This window comes from Schistocerca americana, chromosome 1 (assembly GCF_021461395.2).
Source record: "Schistocerca americana isolate TAMUIC-IGC-003095 chromosome 1, iqSchAmer2.1, whole genome shotgun sequence".
Lineage (NCBI taxonomy): Eukaryota > Metazoa > Arthropoda > Insecta > Orthoptera > Acrididae > Schistocerca > Schistocerca americana.
The window spans coordinates 1,059,555,476-1,059,574,449 of NC_060119.1; the positions used below are offsets into that span (position 1 = coordinate 1,059,555,476).

At 44.1% G+C, this 18,974-nt stretch overlaps 1 protein-coding gene across 1 annotated transcript in view; it reads left to right on the forward strand.

Moving 5' to 3' along the window:
• Positions 1 to 18,974, forward strand: part of LOC124596297 (cytochrome P450 4c3) — a 293,573-nt gene that overhangs the window by 265,825 nt on the left and 8,774 nt on the right. The window contains exon 13 of the mRNA XM_047135397.1: positions 2,050 to 2,229. Coding sequence (XP_046991353.1) covers positions 2,050 to 2,229 — 180 coding nt within the window. The remainder of the gene's footprint in view (positions 1 to 2,049; positions 2,230 to 18,974) is intronic.

The window sequence follows — 18,974 nt, forward strand, 5'->3', positions numbered from 1 at the left end:
ATTGCCTGTGGTTCGGAACGCTCTCCATGTCAAGTCATTCATATGTTGTCTAGGGACCACCTTGCAATGAAGAACACCTGTACAGTGCGCCGTAACTGCTCACTGATCGACACACACTGTCTTTTTCCGTTCCTCCAACTGCTGCGTCGCGTTGCGCGACGTCTCCATTTCGCGTTGTAACAACGATGACCTCACACCATGTGACGTCCATCTTTCTGTTCACGATTAGGGGCCAGCATGTTCCCGCACTTCTGTTCATCTTCACCGAGAGGTTAGTATACTACACTCACGCTCATAAATTCAGGATAATACTGATACATGATGAAACAATGGTCTGGTGGGCGGTTTGTGGGTTTAAATCACCTCTAGGTATGACCATGCGCTGCATTTGACCTGCGGTCGTCGCACGGTGGCGCTGGCAGCAGTCCATATACGCAGAGATGTGTTGGTGCTTGTCAGAGTACCGTGCAGCGAGTAAGTATGCAGACGTTTTCAGACGTGCTAATGGTGCCTGTGTGTTGAAAATGGCTCAAAGAACACATATTGATGACGTTATGAGGGATAGAATACTAGGGCGACTGCAGGCTGGTCAAACACGGCAGGTCGCAGGATGGGCCCTCCGTGTGCCACAAAGTGTGATTTCATGATTATGGCAACGATTCCAGCAGACAGGAAACGTGTCCTGGCGCTACAGTACGGGACGTCCACAGTGTACCAACACCACAAGAAGACAGATATCTCACCATCAGTGCCCGCAGACGGCCACGGAGTACTGTAGATCGCCTTCTTGGGACCTTACCGCAACCACTGGAGCAGTTGTGTCCAGACACACAGTCTACAGACGACTGAACAGACATGGTTTATTCGCCCGGAGACCTGCAAGGTGCATTCCACTGACCCCCGGTCACAGGAGAGCCCGTAAAGCCTGGTGTCAAGAACACAGTACGTGGTTGTCGGAACAGTGGCCCCAGGTTATGTTCACGGACAAGTTCAGGTACAGTCTGAAAAGTGATTCTCGCTTGGTTTTCATCTGGCGTGAACCAGGAATCAGATACCAACTCCTTAATGTCCTTGAAAGGGACCTGTATGGAGGTCGTGGTTTGATGGTGTGGGGTGGGATTATGATTGGTGCACGTATATCCCTGCATGTCTTTGACAGAGGAACTGTAACAGGTCAGGTGTATTGGGACGTCATTTTGCACCAGTATGTCCGCGTTTTCAGGGTGCAGTGGGTCCCACCTTCCTCTTGATGGATGGTAACGCACGGTCCCACCGAGCTACCATCGTGTAGGAGTACCTTGAAGCAGAAGATATCAGGCGAATGGAGTGGCCTGCCTGTTCTTCAGACCTAAACCCCATCGAGCACGTCTGAGATGCTCTCAGTCGACGTATCGCTGTGCGTTTTCAAAAAATGGTTCAAATGGCTTTGAGCACTATGGGACTTAACTGCTGAGGTCATCAGTCCCCTAGAACTTAAAACTACTTAAACCTAACTAACCTAAGGACATCACACACATCCATGCCCGAGGCAGGATTCGAACCTGCGACCGTAGCGGTCTCGCGGTTCCAGATTGTAGCGCCTAGAACCGCTCGGCCACTGCGGCCGGCTGTGCGTTTTCAAACCCCTACGACACTTCAGGAGCTCCTACAGGCACTGGTGCAAGAATGGGAGGCTATACCCCAGCAGCTGCTCGACCACCTGATCCAGAGTACGCCAACGCGTTGTGCGTAGTGATCATATCCCATATTGATGTCGCGGTACAGGAAACAGTGGCGTTTTGTAGCATATGTGTTTCCGGGCGGTTTTCTCAACTTATCCCCAATACCGTGGTCTTAGAGATCTGTGTCTTGTGTGTTCCCTGTGTACCTATGCTATTAGCGCCAGTTTTGTGTAGTGCCACGTTGTGTGGCACCACATTCTGCAATTATCCTTAATTTATGAGCATGAGTGTACCTTACTTTGTCTGTCTCGTCCTTAATTTCTGCAGAGCAGTGTATGTATCAGCGGTGAGGCCCACTTGACGTCGGTCGTGCCGCTTGGTGTTGCAGGCAGCTACCAGGTGCCGGCGGGCACGACGGCGCTGGTGGTGACGTACATGCTGCACCGAGACCCGCGATCCTTCCCGCAGCCCGAGCGTTTCCTGCCAGAGCGCTTCCTGCCGGAGAACTCGACGGGCAGGCACCCCTATGCCTACATACCCTTCAGCGCCGGACCGCGCAACTGCATCGGTGAGTGTCCACCTGCCAGCGTCTTCATTGGCCTCATCAGTGGCTTCCATTACTTTTACAGAGAATACTTTCCCTTGTTCAGTGGGATAATATTAGCAGATAGGCCGCTGTAGTCAGCGGCTTTTGTCTGCTATACATTGTAATAACACTTACAGCTGCAGTTCATTGGCGTTAAAACATCGATTCCATAAATTCGAAGAGATCATCAAACGCATACACTGTCCGATCAACAGAATCGGCACACCTTATAGTTGACGTTAACATGGGGTGTGACCACCCTTCGCATTTATGACAGCTTTAACTCGGATGGTGACACTTTCAGGGTAAGATGGAAGGACCCGGCTTCTTCCGCGCCACAACACGGCAGGATGGGTGACAGAAGTGGTGAGGGAGAGGGGAGATTTACGCCGGGATGTACAGTCAAACAGTGGTAATATTGATAGGCGTTTATTCAAGCAGCCCTATACAGCCCAACCGGACTGTGCGCTTGCAAATGGAGCCAGTCGCGGAATGCTCTGATCCCCCGATCCACCTGTGACCTCCATTGTCCTGGTCCGCGGATGGCAGCTACCACGATGGCGAGCAGCACACCAGCAGGCAATACCGTGCATGCTACCAGCGCCGAAGAACGAGTGTGACCAGCCCACGTCCTCCAGAACCTTGCGGACTATGCACCTCTGTGCTTGCTCGTGATCCCCATGGCGTGCGTTTTGGTGGAGTACCCGACACTTGAAGCCCATTGCCAAGCAGCAGTCTCCCAGTCGTCCCTCCCAGGGATCGACCAGGATGGTGGCCGATGACATCTAGGTGGCTGGAAGGCTCTGAGGGCATACCTCAACAAACAGGATCGTAGCTTGCAGTCCATCGGCCGAAGTCCCTCAGAGAGCGGATACTTGTTGTACGCTAGCTCCCCTCATCGGTGATGTTTCCCAAGTCCCGCGACCGCTGCGTCACAGGTAGACACGCCTCATTGGCACTCGATGACTCAGTCAGTGGGCGGTTCATCATCCGATTGTCGTCACCAATGACGGGTAGTGGTTTCTCTGAAGCTCAAAAGCCCATATTTCTCTCCAGATCAAGACACAAACACAGTGCCTGCAAGACTGAATCCTTTGAGCCCCCAAGCTCTGTTATTTTCGCCCTCATAGCTACGCTTCTGACTATACCTACTAGAGGGGGGAGGACGAGTAAGTTTGTTTCCTACTCCTTGTCCAGTCAGCTTTTCCTAGCTCGCTCTGCCATGATCACAGATTGTTAGGCCTGGTTGAATTTGCAGCGTGTTAGTTTCTCGGTAGCAGGTTAGTGTCCAAGTCACAAAATATTACTTCTTGCTTGGGTACACCGTGTTAGCTGTTCCACGCACTCGACTGTTGACTGGCGTCGCAAACTCCTGTCTGCCCAGAGTGTTTGTCGTAATGTCAACAGTACCGCCCAGTGGCTTACTTGATTAGATTATCGGCCGGGCTGGCCTCTACTCTCTGGCCCCAGTAGGAATAAAAATTTAAAACTTTACAATTTGCCTGTTGAACATGCAGCAAAGATGTCTGAACGTCTGAGGAAGAATGAGAGCCCATTCTTCCTCAAGAACAAAAACCAGAGAAGGTAGTGACTTTGGACGCTGGTGTCCGAAGTGAAGTCGATCTTCTAACTCATCCCAAAGTCGAGACTCTGGCAAGGCCAGTCAATTTCAGGAATTCAGCACCAGTCCAAAGTTGCAAATTTCACTTTCTTTTATTCACTGTTGACTAGTTTCGGGCCGGGACCCATTTTCAAATCATCGTAACATAGTCAAACATGGTATTTCCAAATATGGAAACATTTTTGACATGTTTCTGCATATTAGGAAACACCACTTTTGTCTATATTACGATGATTTGAAAATGGCTCCCAGCCAGAAACTAGTCACCGACTGAATAAACAAACTGAAATTTTGTAACTCTGGTCTGGTTTTTCGTTGTAGTGACAAAAGGAAGTTGCTGACCCACAGCTAGTCCAGCACGCTGGAAGTTGGTAAATTTCAGTAATGTTATTGTCCACAAACCATTGCCTCAGAGACACTGCTTTATGATAGGGGACACTGTGATGCTGATAGACATAATCATCGTTCCGAACTGTTCCTCTACTGCACACAGAACACAAAGCTACAAAATAAGTTCGTATCCTTCGGCATTTAGCATTGTCTTAAGTGCAGTAATGGGACCACGTCGTTTCCACGAAATACATCCCCATACTATAGCATCACTTCCTCCTTATTTCACTGTTGACATTGTACTTGCTCGCAGGTAACATTCTCCAGGCATTCATCATTTGGATTTGCAGCTCCTTGTGTTGACCGTGTTTTCAGCTAAAATTGTAGGATGTGAGGTGTCCGCCAGTTATGCAAAACACCGTTTTTTCTCAGTACCCAAACATGTTTCAGCACGATTGTGCCATCATCAGTGGGTTTCCGTTTTATTTATTCTGTAATGTGAACATTTTTGTTAAACTATTACAAAATTGTGTGGATGTTTAGTTGAAACAATGGTTCGTTTCTTTTTTTTAATACCTTTACACTTGGTGAGCATGAATTTTTCGGATCATTTTTGTATTATTTACCACAGGTAGCTACTGTTTTTTAAACTAAACATCCACATAATTTTGTAATCATTTAACAAAAATGTTCACATTACAGAACAAATAAAACGGAAACCCACTGATGATGGCACAGTGGTGCTGAAACATATTTGGGTATTAAGGATAAACGGTGTTTTGCATAACTGGTGGACCTCACATCCTACAATTCTCTAGGCATTCTCTCAACTTCAACAAATCTTCCAGGCATGTCAGCTGGCACGGACGCTACAGCCAGAATTACCAACATTGGCCCATTTGCCACATTAACAGACGGCTGATATTTGGCTCTAGGACTTCGCTAGTCATGATGTGCCTGCAGACAAAGCACTTTCTTCTTGCTGCGACTCTCATCCTCTGACCGTGGATATCTCATGGCACGACCACAGTACATTCATATAATGTATAACACTCTAATGTACGACAGCAGAGAACAGCCGTTACATTTAAAGAGCGCTTTGCATGGCTGCTTCAAGAATTTACCACAGTCAATCAAGTATCGCTATTTAGTATACAGTTTTAAGGCAATGCCTCAGTGTTTTTTTAACGTGTGTCTGTAGACGAGTTTCGTTTTCAGTCCCATAGCTTCTGTACCACCACCAGCTTCTTGCGCTTCGCAATTGAAAGATAGCAGCACTGCTGCCAGCTGTCGGATTTCATATTTTGCTGTATGAAGTATACATACACTATGTGATCAAAAGTATCCGGACACCTGGCTGAAATGACCTACAAGTTCGTGGCGCCCTCCATCGGTAGTGCTGGAATTCGATATGGTCTTGGCTCACCCTTAACCTTCATGAAGCTTCCACTCACGCAGGCACACGTTCAAACAGGTGCTGGAAGGTTTCATGGGGAACGGCAGCCCATCCTTCCCGGAGTGCTGTACTGAGGCGAGCCGCGCGGTATTAGCCGAGCGGTCTTGGGCGCTGCAGTCATGGACTGTGCGGCTGGTCCCGGCGGAGGTTCGAGTCCTCCCTCGGGCATGGGTGTGTGTGTTTGTCCTTAGGATAATTTAGGTTAAGTAGTGTGTAAGCTTAGGGACTGATGACCTTAGCAGTTAAGTCCCATAAGATTTCACACACATTTTTGAAGTGAGGCGAGGTATCGATGTCGGTCGGTGAGGCCTGGCATGAAGTCGGCGTTCCAAAACATCCCAAAGGTGTTCTATAGAAATCAGGTCAGCACTCTGTGCAGGCAAGTCCTCTACAGGGATGTTATTGTCGAGTAACCACTCCGCCACAGGCCGTGGATTACAAACATGTTCAAAAATGGATCAAATGGTTCTGAGCACTATGGGACTTAACATCTGAGGTCATCAGCCCCCTTGACTTAGAGCTACTTAAACCTGACTAACCTAAGGACATCACACACATCCATGCCCGAGGCAGGATTCGAACCTGCGACAGTAGCAGCAGCGCAGTTCCGGACTGAAGCGCCTAGAACCGGTCGGCCACAACGGCCGGCTACGAACAGGTACTCGATCGTGCTGAAAGATGCAACTGCCATGGCCGAATTGCTCTTCTACAGTGGGAAGCAAGAAGGTGCTTAAAACGTCAATGTAAGCCTGTTCTGTGATAGTGCCGCACAAAACAACAAGGGGTGCAAACCCCTTCCATGAAAAACACGACCATACTCTAACACCACCGCCTCTGAATTTTACTGTTGGCACTACACACGCTGGCACATGACGTTCACCGGGCATTCCCCATACGCCGCTCGACCATAAAACCCAAGTTTTCTCACCTCCCGCCTAACTGTCATAGTACTTGCAGTGGATTCTGATGCAGTTTGGAATTCCAGTGTGCTTGCCTGGATAGATGTCTGCCTATTACACATTACGACCCTCTTCAACTATCGGCGGTCTCTGTCGGTCAACAGACGAGGTCGACCTGTACGCTTTTGTGCTGTACGTGCCCCTTCACGTTTCCACTTCAGTATCACATCGGAAACAGGGGACTTAGGGATGTTTAGGAGTGTGGAAATGTCGCGTGCAGACGCATGACACAAGTGTCACCCAATCTCCTGATCACGTTCGAAGTCCGTGAGTTCCGCGGAGCGCTCCATACTGTTCTCTTACGATGTCTAATGACTACTGAGGTCGCTGATATGGAGTACCTGGCAGTAGATCGCAGCACAATGTGCCTAATTTGCAAAACGTATGTTTTTGGGGGGGTGTGGATACTTTTGATCACGTAGTGTAACAGAGAAAATGAAGTTGTTTAGAAGTAGTGTGACTACATTAGTCACCTAAACAAAGACTCATAATGTATTGTCGCGGCTGTCAAGGTTTATTAATGTAGTAGGTCAAGCTTTTCTTGTAAGAAGTGTCATGGCTGTCAAATTTTGTTAATGTAAGAAGTTTCTTCGACGGTATGAAAAGAAAGGATACATGTTTAAGTAATAATGTTAAACACCACACACGGGTATGATGCTGGGAAGACACGATGAGATGGCCAAGAAGTGGGGCAGACAGATGTTATCATATGTAGAAGAGTAAGCAGGACGGGCCGTGCATGGCCACGGCCCTAGAATAACAGAGCTACACTGATGTGTCAAAACATTATGACCCCTTGCTTCATAGCTTGTTTGCCGTTTTTTAAACGAAATACATCACTCATTCTGCGTATCAGGGATCCGACAGTGTGTCTGTAGGTTTCTAAGGTTATAAGGCGTTATATGTGTCTACGTATTGGTCACGCAATTTGCGCAAATAAAGGCCCGCTGATTTGCGTACGTGGGGATGGCGCCCTATAGCAACCCAAATGGGTTCCATAGAATTTTCATCAGGCTAATTTGGTAGCCGAGACATCAACCTATAATGCTCCTCAGACCATTACAGCACGGTCCTGGCTCCGAGACACAGACAATTATAGTGCTGAAAGATGACATCGCCTTCGGGGAAAACGTCAACCATAAAGGGATGCAGGTGGTTCGCAGCTGTCCGCGTGTCTTCGAGTACCACTACAAGTCTCATGCAAGCGCAGGAGACTGTCTACCATAGTGTAATACTGCGTCCTTGGCGCGCTGCATGTTTCGAGCAGCCTTCACCTCGATGAAGGCATTTGTGGAGACGATCATCGACCTAATGCGCCAAAAATCTGATTCACCCGAAGAGCCGACACGTTTCCATTGATCAACGGTCGAATTCCGATGGTCCCGTGCCCACTGAAATCGTAATTGACGATGTCGTTGGGTCAACATGTGAACATGTCGGACTACTCTGCTGCGGAGCTCCGTGTGCAACAATGTACGATGAACGGTGTACTCCGAAACACTTGTGCGTGCACCAGCATTGCGCTCTTTTGGCAGAGATGCCACTGATCGCCATCTGTCCTACTTTACAGAGCAGACAAGCCTCCTAATACCGTGTTCCCCGAAGAATCTTGGGCGTCCAACCGTTTAGCACTTAGTGGTAGTTTCATTGTCCTTCTATCTCTTTCCGTAGATGCTCCCGGCAGTAGCACGTGAGCATTCGACCAGCTTCGTCATTTTCGATATACTCGTTCATAGGCGCTGTGAAATAATAATGTGCCAATTTGCAACCCATGTCTTCGGTAGTTATTTATCTTGAGGTTGTGAGGTTGTGCCTTTTATTAAAGAATATGCTCTGTAGAGTTTGTCTCTATAATTAGCAACGAGTAATATATTTCTGTGCATCAGGATGTACAGAGGAACAAGTGTCGTCTTACACTTGTCTCCTAGCAACTAGTTGCGGCAGTCGCAACGAGGGATAACTAGCACTTTTCTGTGTGTCAGAACAGAGGGAGGAACTAGCGCTGCCTCCCAGTCGCCTCTTGTTTCGTCTTAATATTTGACAGAGTATCTCCAGAAAGACACACAAGCAGAGCATTCGTCTCTGGTAGTAGAAGGTAGAATTTCGAAACTGAGAGTTGGTGAAAATAAGTAACACATAGAGTGGCAGAGTATAATCGTTGATGTTTAAAAACCCACTGTAAGACACCTCTCCTAGTGTGGTTGCATTATAGAGAAATAAAGTGCTCTTAAATTATACCTTGAAGTGTTTGCGCCCTCATTCACTTCCTATGAAGCCAATAAACTTAGTAGTAGTAGTAGTAGTAGTAGTAGCTTTATTCATCCGTAGATCTCTTTTTACAAGGATATAGGACATGTCAAAGTATTTACAAATTTAGATCAATTTAAAATAAGCTAATTCGTATACACATATGTTTACAGTCTTTTACTTAGAGACAATCATTAGATTTTCTCCTGGTATACAATACGTTTTTTTACAAATAACTTATTAAGTAATGTAATGCCACACTGTTCACTCATTTCTCACTATCAGTCACTGCACACACTATACACACATTGTTTCATAACACTTACTGCTGATCTCTGGGCCATTTTCTGTACCGCAGCTTCCCATCTGCTATCCTAAAAAAACTGAGTCAGCATCCCTCCATAATGAGTGAGATGTTGAGCACACACACACACACACACACACACACACATACACTGCTGATCTCTAGGCCATTTTCTGTACCGCAACTTCCCATTTGCTATCCTAAAAAAACTGAGTCAGCATTCCTCCATAATGAGTGAGATGTTGAGCTTAGAAAGAGAAAGAGGTGTTAGTGTTGTGCTATGCATAGCTTGGGGGTAACTATTTCTAGAAAGGAAAGAAACATAAAGTGAAGGTGCAAATGGCTCTGAGCACTATGGGACTCAACTGCTGAGGTCATTAGTCCCCTAGAACTTAGAACTACTTAAAGCTAACTAACCTAAGGACATCACAAACATCCATGCCCGAGACAGGATTCGAACCTGCGACCGTAGCGGTCTTGCGGTTCCAGACTGCAGCGCCTTTAACCGCACGGCCACTTCGGCCGGCGCTAAAGCGAAGGTGTTATGTGGAATGTTGGATAGTTTGTAATCATTATTATTATTTATTTGTATAACATTTTTATCAAATCCCTACTCTGTTTTAGCTAAGTAATCCTTCAATGTATAAAATGTATTGCATAACAGGTATTTTTAGCTGGCTTTTTAAATAAGTGTATTTTTGCAATGTCTTTAATCTCTTTTGGTAATTTATTGTACAGTTTTATTCCTTGGTAGAAAATGCTATTTTGAGTTTTATGTTTATTTTTTCTTGGTAAATGTAAGTTGAGTCTATCTCTTGTTGCATGGTCATGGACAGAGCTGTTTGTGCAGTAATTACCAATGTTATTTTTGGTGTGTGCACTGACTGGTAAATGTATTCACATGGAGCAATTAAAATCTCCAGTGTTTTGAACATATCTTTACAATGAGCTCGACTAGTATTTGTGATTATCATTCTTATGGCTCTTTTCTGCAGTTTAAAAATTGTGTTCATATTTTGTGGAATTGTTTCCCAAAAAAAGAATGCCATAGCTAAGAACTCAGTGTACATATGAATAATATGTAACTAAAAGACACTGCATGTTACACACTGATGATAGGGTTCTAAGGGCATAACATGCTGACATCATTCTGTTTGCATGTACCTTTGTGCGTTCACAGCATTTCAACTGAGAATCAATATTCATTCCTAGAAATTTTGCATTTGTTACACAGTCTATAGAGGTGCCGTCTACATTTAACTTAACATTGTCATTTTTCCTCTTCAAACTGAAATTCATGGCATTAGTTTACTTTGTGTTCATTGTCACTTTATTGCTTATTGACCAATCATAAACTACCTTGAGAGTTTAATTTGCTTTCCCGGCAAGAAGTTCTCTTGTTTTCTCAGTGACTATAATATTGCTTTCATCAGCGAAGAGAATTTTTTCACCATGAGTAACACTACTGGGAAAGTCATTCATTGATGTGGATCAGGAACAGTATTGGCCTTAATATGCTACCTTGCGGAACTCCTATATTAATGTATTTTGGTTCTGATACGTGTTTTACTAAATGTTTAGATTTATTTGAAGTATGTGTTATCTCTACTCTTTGTACCCTATCTGTTAGGTATGATCGAAACCAGTCATTAGCTACCCCTCTTATTCCTAATGCTTCTAATTTATTTAATAGACTCTTGTGGTCGACTGTATCAAAGGTCTTAGAAAGATCCAAAAATATGCCTGTGACACACTCATCTTTATCAAGAGCATCAAGTACAACTTTTGTGAATTCTGCTATGGCTGACTCCGTATTTTTGCCACTTCGGAAACCAAACTGTGATTCGCTTAAAAGTTTGTATTTATTCAGGTAATTCATTAATCTGTCATAATTGCTACTCGCCTTTGTTCCACATCGCCTCTGCTGAGTATCCTAGGAGACTTCCCCCTCTCTTGAATGGTCTTCTCATTCACTGCTGTGTAGTGGGGATTTGATCCTAACTCTCCAATTACGCTACGGAACCAGCATTCCTTGGGGACTGGATGTAGTTGAGGAAACAGCATAATCCTAACACGAAGAAAGCCAGTGAAATGAAATTTTACACTTTTGATTAATGTTCTCGCAGCACAGAACTTTCATAACAGGTTACAACTTGGCACCACACCAAGACTCGAAACTGGACGCCCCAGATGGGGAGGACATTTCCTGAGGAACGTAGCTGCCCATATTCGAATCCCAGTTCGGCAGCTAGCTTTGGCCCGTCATAAACGTACTTTCATTAATGCAGCCGCTTTTTATCAACGATTATAAACAATTTTTGTGATATTGACTAATAAAAGATTATTAATAAGAATCCAATAACTTTTATTATATGATCTATTACTTGGTGCTTCTCGTTTCCGATTCCAGATTTTCAGGTCATATCGTCCATTACTGATAATGAATGGCATTAGAATGATTGGCATATCATCCACTGCGAAGAAAAACTTTTAAATTTGTTTGAAGGGAAATAATTTGAATTTCATAACAATAAAGATTCTAGTCGCATTCTATTTTTTAAAAAAGTTACAAAGTGTTTTTGCACCTGTATCTCTGTGTCCCATTACAAGCTACCAATTAGTTGCACTAAACGATCCCTCTGGTAGGAAATGAGATCGAAGTTGAGAATGTGTTTATTTGTAGTACACATCGGTACCCAAAGAAAACATTTTTTTTTAATCTTATACTGAGTAAATTTCATTTTGCCGTTTTAAAAATAGCGTAATCCCTGAGGCTACCATTTGAAATCTGTTGATGCCATTTTCTTTTGGGATGACATATGCGGATTTGAATTAATCCTGACAAATATATGGACATCCGGAGAGAGGTAAAGTAATATAAATATTTTAAATAAACTTAGTGGAAATGTACACAGTGGACAAAATAAAGCTAAAAGCCCCACCAGATCGAGCCACGAAGAAGTCTACAAAAATACAAATTTTTTTATTTTATTTGATCGTTACACATTCACCAATAATATTACAGGCGCATCAAGCTCAGACTGGGAAGGAAACCTATAACGCCCATTCAAAGCAAATTTCCTGGCATTGCCTCAAATGATTTGGAAAAATCAGGGAAACCAGTCGACATGCCTAACATTATGATCTAAAACATGGATTTAAGTCATGGTGATACTATTACCTAGTATAAATATCTGATTCTTTAAAATACGATGGCGACAAGACATGTGCATTTAGTATCAAGGCATCAAAATGCATATTAGTACCACGGGAGTCTTCCTGCAACTGCACGCGTGGCTACTTGTCACCCCATCCCACTTTAAACGTGCTCAATTGGAGATAAATGCAGGTCAAGGAAAACTATTACCGTGTCAAAGAGCCTCTTAGGTATGTAAGTCGCCGAAGCACAAGGCGTTCTGGGATACCTCTCCTTAAAGCCGCAGTCGCCGCCACGTGGCAAGACGATGTCACCTTTCATCATGTTCACCTTTAGTGCAGATACTGCACTTTGTTCAGCAGTAACAGTAGCGAAAGTAGTGACATCACAACATTTACTTGCTCAGGCCCACCGGTTCTCTCTTCCATTTATTCGAAACAAAGCAGTGCTTCCAATATTTTTGGATTGTAGTGTTCACAGAATCTACCTGAAACGAAACGATGCTTGTTAATTGCGAATCGGCCTTACTTGTTAGTGGAGGCCATCTCCACGGTCTCGGAATTACGTTGACATTTTTACTACCTCACAAAATGCAACTTAAATATTGCTATCAAAAATGTTCAAATGTGTGTGAAATCTTATGGGACTTAACTGCTAAGGTCATCAGTCGCTAAGCTAATACACAACCTAAATTATCCTAGGGACAAACACACACACACATGCCCGAGGGAGGACTCGAACCTCCGCCGGGACCAGCCGCATAGCCCATAGTCCAGCGCCCAAGACCGCTCGGCTAATCCCGCGCGGCAGCATTGCTATCCTACAGATGTGATACTAACAGAATACATTTATATTGGTGATACTAACAGAATACATTTATATTGTAACCGCGGTCGCACTGACAAGATATCATATATATAGACCATTATTTGAACCCGAAGTAGAGGACTATGTCAAAGTGTTTCTCATGACCGACTGTACATAAACACAATAAAATCATTTTCTTTCACCTTCGTTCTAGAGGTCACACAGGACATCCATAAAAATATTTAGCGCATCTTTCAGTGAGAACTCCACGTGAGTCTCTTATGTTAAACAACAGAGGATTCACGACCTGACTAATTCCAAAACGAAACCGTTCGCACATTTAAATCTGACAATTTTCGAAGTCTCTCATCGAAACATTTTGTGCCATTTCTACATTTAACAGCAAAGAAACGAATTTAACAACAAATTCTGTAGGGAAACCCATTTCCAGCACACTTCAGGACTGAGTTTTTCTTGCAGATGTGAGTCACCTCCGCATTCAACATATCTATGATTAGGTTCGCCCTAAAACCCAAGTTCTATGATCACCTCAGATAGTGCACATACTTTTCCACACGTACTAGAACGGTGTTGGATGAAGTCGGATTATCGTCGAATCAGAACCCCACCGACAAGATGTCACAGTTTGTTCAAGGATATGTTCTGAGTTCTGGTTCAAGAGACCAGTGATTTCCGATGGCTCGCTACACGGTAATAATGTATGAGGGGCGTTCGATAAGTAATGCAACACACTTTCTCCTAGGCCAAATTCGCTTGAAAAATATGGAATTGCTTGTGGGACGTCGTGGAATATTCCCGCTTTTGCCCCTACTGTTTAATGAAGTTCGATAGGTGACGGGTCTATAGTAGCATTCAAAATGACGTCTGTAGCGTAGGTTCGTTCCAAGCAGACAGCTGTAATTAACTTTCTTGTGGTGGAAAACCAGCGCATCGCAGATATTCATAAGGTCTTGCGGTATATCTACGGAGACCTGGCAGTGAACAAAAACACGGTCAATCGTTGGGTGAGGCGTCTATCATCATCGCAACACGGTCTTGCAAACCCGTCCGATCTCCCGTTTGCCGGCCAGTCGCACGTTGCTGTGCCTCCTGCATTGTTGGAACGTGCGGACACTCTCATTCGAGGTGATCGACCGATCGCGGTCAAACACTTTGTTGCACAACTGGACGTCTCTGTTGGTTGTGCTGACACACTCGTCCAGAAATTGGGGGTACTCTAAGCCGTGTACCCGAAGGGTTGCCTGGGGCCCAGCAGAAGACAACAAAGAGCAACGAAGGACCGCAGAAGGAGGTAACTGATCCAGCAAGATGCCGACGTCTGACGTCGACCAGTAGAGTGGTACCACAGGCCCTCCCAGTAAGGTGGCGGACGGCCGTCGCATTGAACGGAGATTATGTTGAAAAATAGGGTTTAGTAGCCAAAAGAGTGGCGAATAATATTGTGTAATGCGATCCTGAATAAAACCAATCTGCTGTTGCATTACTTATTGAAAGACCCTCGTAATTATGACACATTCGGTTTGTACCACTGGCACAGTTGTTTCTGTGAAAATACATTAACGACAATGAAAAATGCAATAATCAAAACGTACAACACGAAACACAGAACAAAGCAACAACCTTAGTGGACGTTGTTGCCGTCGCTGCAGGAACAGACTGGCGCCGCTGTCGCACTCTTCCATTGCATGCTGTGAATACATACACGACGTCCATCAGTAAAGCTATCCAAATTGAAAACCCGAGACAGAACCAAGCAGTAGTGTGAGTCAATGAAACAAGTTTGTTTCCAAGTAAGAAACACAGCGAATACCGTCGACATTCGCACTGATTTGCAAATACCAGACGATTATTTTACAACTGCAGCTGCTCGTAGAGGTCTGATGTGGGCTATAATTATCGTATGGCAGCAAAACTTGGTAGATATTTCAATGCGTTAATGCGGAAGCGATTTACTATGGAAAAAAGATTAGTTCCAATTTTGGCCACCAGGTCCAAATCTTGCTCTGTACAGCACTTCGTCGACCTCTCCTATGCTCATATTGAATAAACTGTATAAGCGACGGTTAATAATATCAACATAATGCCTTTCTCGCTTGTTTGATATTTTCTGTCCACGTCCCGTTCCTAATCCATTACATGTGGGAACATGTCTACGCGTCTTTCTTGCATTAAAAGCGCCAGATTTGCACGTGGTGGCCGAAATTGGAACTGCTTGTTTTCCAGCATAAATCGGTTCCGCATTAGAATATTTTCCAAGTTTCGCTGATATACGATGATTACAGACCATACTGGACCTCTATGAATCGTTGGACTTTAATTATAACCATCCGATATTTTCAGTACAATACAAATGGTTCAAATGGCTCCAAGCACTATAGGACATAACATCTGAGGTCATCAGTCCCCTAGACTTAGAACTTCTTAAACCTAACTAACCTAAGAACATCACACACATCCATGTCCGAGGCAGGATTCGAACCTGCGACCGTAGCAGCAGCGTGGTTCAGACTGTACTGCCTAGAACAGTTCGGCTGCAACGGCCGGCAGTACAATACAGATACAAAGATCAATCGGAATGTAGTTACTGTGTAACAAGCCACCAGAATGCGCAGAAAATGTCTCTGAACAACTTCCGAAATTTTGTCGGTGGAGCTCAAGTTCATTTTATGTATTGCGTTTCAGTACTGGTTTTGTTTTTAGTTGTTAACGAAATATCCCCACATTCGAGTATCTTTTACATACGGGTACCTCAGGGAGCAGTGTCTTCTTGTGTTTTAATTTCATCCCTCATACATTATGGCGTTTAGGTTTCGCTGTGTGTGCCGACAAACAGTCTTTTTCTTCGTATTATTGTTTTTCTATTAGATTGGTGTGTAAGTTCGTGTTGTTTTTGTTTTGCATGCTGGCATTCCGGTTGCTATAGGTTTGTTCATTGATTGTCATTTTTTTTATTTGTAGTTCACTATTGCTATTTGAGTTTACATATTGTCATTTTGTCATTTGCGCGTAGTGAGTGTAGCTGTGTAGTCTAGAAAATGGATGTCAAGTGGACATTTCCGATGTATTGATCTGTTTCAATTCAATAGAGGAATGTGAGCAGCGGAGGCAGCCAGAAATATTTGCACCTTGTATGGAGATAATGCCATTGGACACAGCAAGGTAAGAAAATGGTGTTTTCGTTGTAAGGAGGATCGTTTTGACATCAGTGACCCTCCACGTTCAGGAAGACCTTCGGTGTCTAATAAAGATCGTTTAAACTTATTAATCCACAATTATCCATGTCCGTTTACTCGAGGACTGGCAAATGTGATGAGCTGTGATAATTCCATCATGGTGCTACATTTGCATGCAGTGGGAAGTTTCAAAAATAGTGTTGTGAAGTATCGTATGCTCTAAGCTCTAAGCCAAAATCACAGATCACAAAATCACAGCCGGCCGTTGTGACAGAGCGGTTCTAGACGCTTCAGTCCGGAACCGCGCCGCTGCTACGGTCGCAAGATCGAATCCCGCCTCGGGTACAGATGTGTGTGATGTCCTTACGTTAGTTAGGTTTAAGTAGTTCTGAGTCTAGGGGACTGATGACCTCAGATGTTAAGTCCCATAGTGCTTAGAGACATTTGAACCATTTGCACAAAATCACAAATATGTGCATCCCTGATTGCTCATCACCAGTTGGGTCGTGAACAACACTGACGAAAGTTATCCTGTATTGTTACTGACGGCGACAAATCATGTCTTTATGCTTATGTAAGGAAAAGAAAGGAATGGTTGAACCCAAACAAAGCAGCAACGCCCTGTACAAAGACCTGTGTACATCCACAAAACATAATGTTATGCATCTGGCTGAATAGCGACGGTGTGCTGCACTACGAATTTCTTCCAAAGAGGTGTGACTATCACTGTTGACATTCATTGTCAACAACTGAGGCGTCTTGCAGACGCAGTCCAACAACATCGAACAGGAAGACTGAGTGAAGTAATGCTACTCCACGATAGCGCCTGCCCGCATTCTGCTAGACTGACAAAGAACACTATTCACGAGTTGGTTTGGGAAGTCATTCCGCTCTCACGTTGTTCACCAGACCTTGCTGTCTCAGATTTTCACCTTTTCCGCTCCCTATCGAACAGCCTTCAAGGAACTTCATTTCCAGATGAAAATATGCTTCGAATATGGATCGACGAGTTCTTCGCCTCAATAGCACATGATTTCTACAGTTCCGGGATCGAAAAATTACTGCAGACTATTGTAAGTAGTGAAGGAGAATGTATTATTGATAACTAAAGTCTCTTATGTGTATATGATGTGCTTATTAAACTTTAGGAAAAACCGCTACGAATTTATGCACATATGAGGTACTCTACACTTATTAATACGTGGACATCTTCAAGGATGACGTCATTGAGAATCCTGTTTGATGGTCAGAATTTGACTTGTTTTTCTTTTGTGGATCAATAGATAAAAATTGCCTTGCCATTCACGTCATGGTTTCTGATTTCCATAACTCATTCCCAATCTCACAGATAGCATCACCACGTAATTCTACAGATGATCAAAATATCCTTATCTATCTCTTCCATAGTCCGTTTAGTTGCATGCTGTTCAGCTATGATATTTTTCCCTTTTACGTGTACGAGTTCTGAATCTGTCTCTACTTCAGAGATGATTACGTAATCGAAAGTAACAGGGCACCACCTGAGGAAGGGGTAGCTTTCACAGAGACACTGACTATCACGTTGAAGCTGAAACGTCCCCTTAGAAAAATTTATGAATGATTGTGCTGATAAATCCCTTACGTTATTTGATTTACAAACAGCTGAGCAGAACTGAACGTACTCAGACATTTCGCTCTTTACTTATTCTGATCAACACTAAACTGACACACAATATTTTTAGCGCAACGCAATCTGACTTTCAAAAATCCCTACAAAAGAATGGCCCTGACTAACAATAATCTATACCTTTCATGAATCACTTACCTCACAAAATCTTCGTTACTCGAACTACTGCAATACAGCGAGCGCCAATACTGTCAGCTAAATAAAAGATTCTAACTACTGAAGGCATAGTTAGCAAATGAAAGATTTTGATAGAGAACAAACAATGTATTTACCTTAATAGTGTTCAAAAGTCATTACATATATATATATATATATATATATATATATATATATATATATATATATATATATATATATATATATATATATACTCCTGGAAATTTAAATAAGAACACCGTGAATTCATTGTCCCAGGAAGGGGAAACTTTATTGACACATTCCTGGGGTCAGATACATCACATGATCACACTGACAGAACCACAGGCACATAGACACAGGCACAGAGCATGCACAATGTCGGCACTAGTACAGTGTATATCCACCTTTCGCAGCAATGCAGGCTGCTATTCTCCCATGGAGACGATCGTAGAGATGCTGGATGTAGTCCTGTGGAACGGCTTGCCATGCCATTTCCACCTGGCGCCTCAGTTGGACCAGCGTTCGTGCTGGACGTGCAGACCGCGTGAGGCGACGCTTCATCCAGTCCCAAACATGCTCAATGGGGGACAGATCCGGAGAGCTTGCTGGCCAGGGTAGTTGACTTACACCTTCTAGAGCACGTTGGGTGGCACGGGATACATGCGGACGTGCATTGTCCTGTTGGAACAGCAAGTTCCCTTGCCGGTCTAGGTCTGGTGGAACGATGGGTTCGATGACGGTTTGGATGTACCGTGCACTATTCAGTGTCCCCTCGACGATCACCAGTAGTGTACGGCCAGTGTAGGAGATCGCTCCCCACACCATGATGCCGGGTGTTGGCCCAGTGT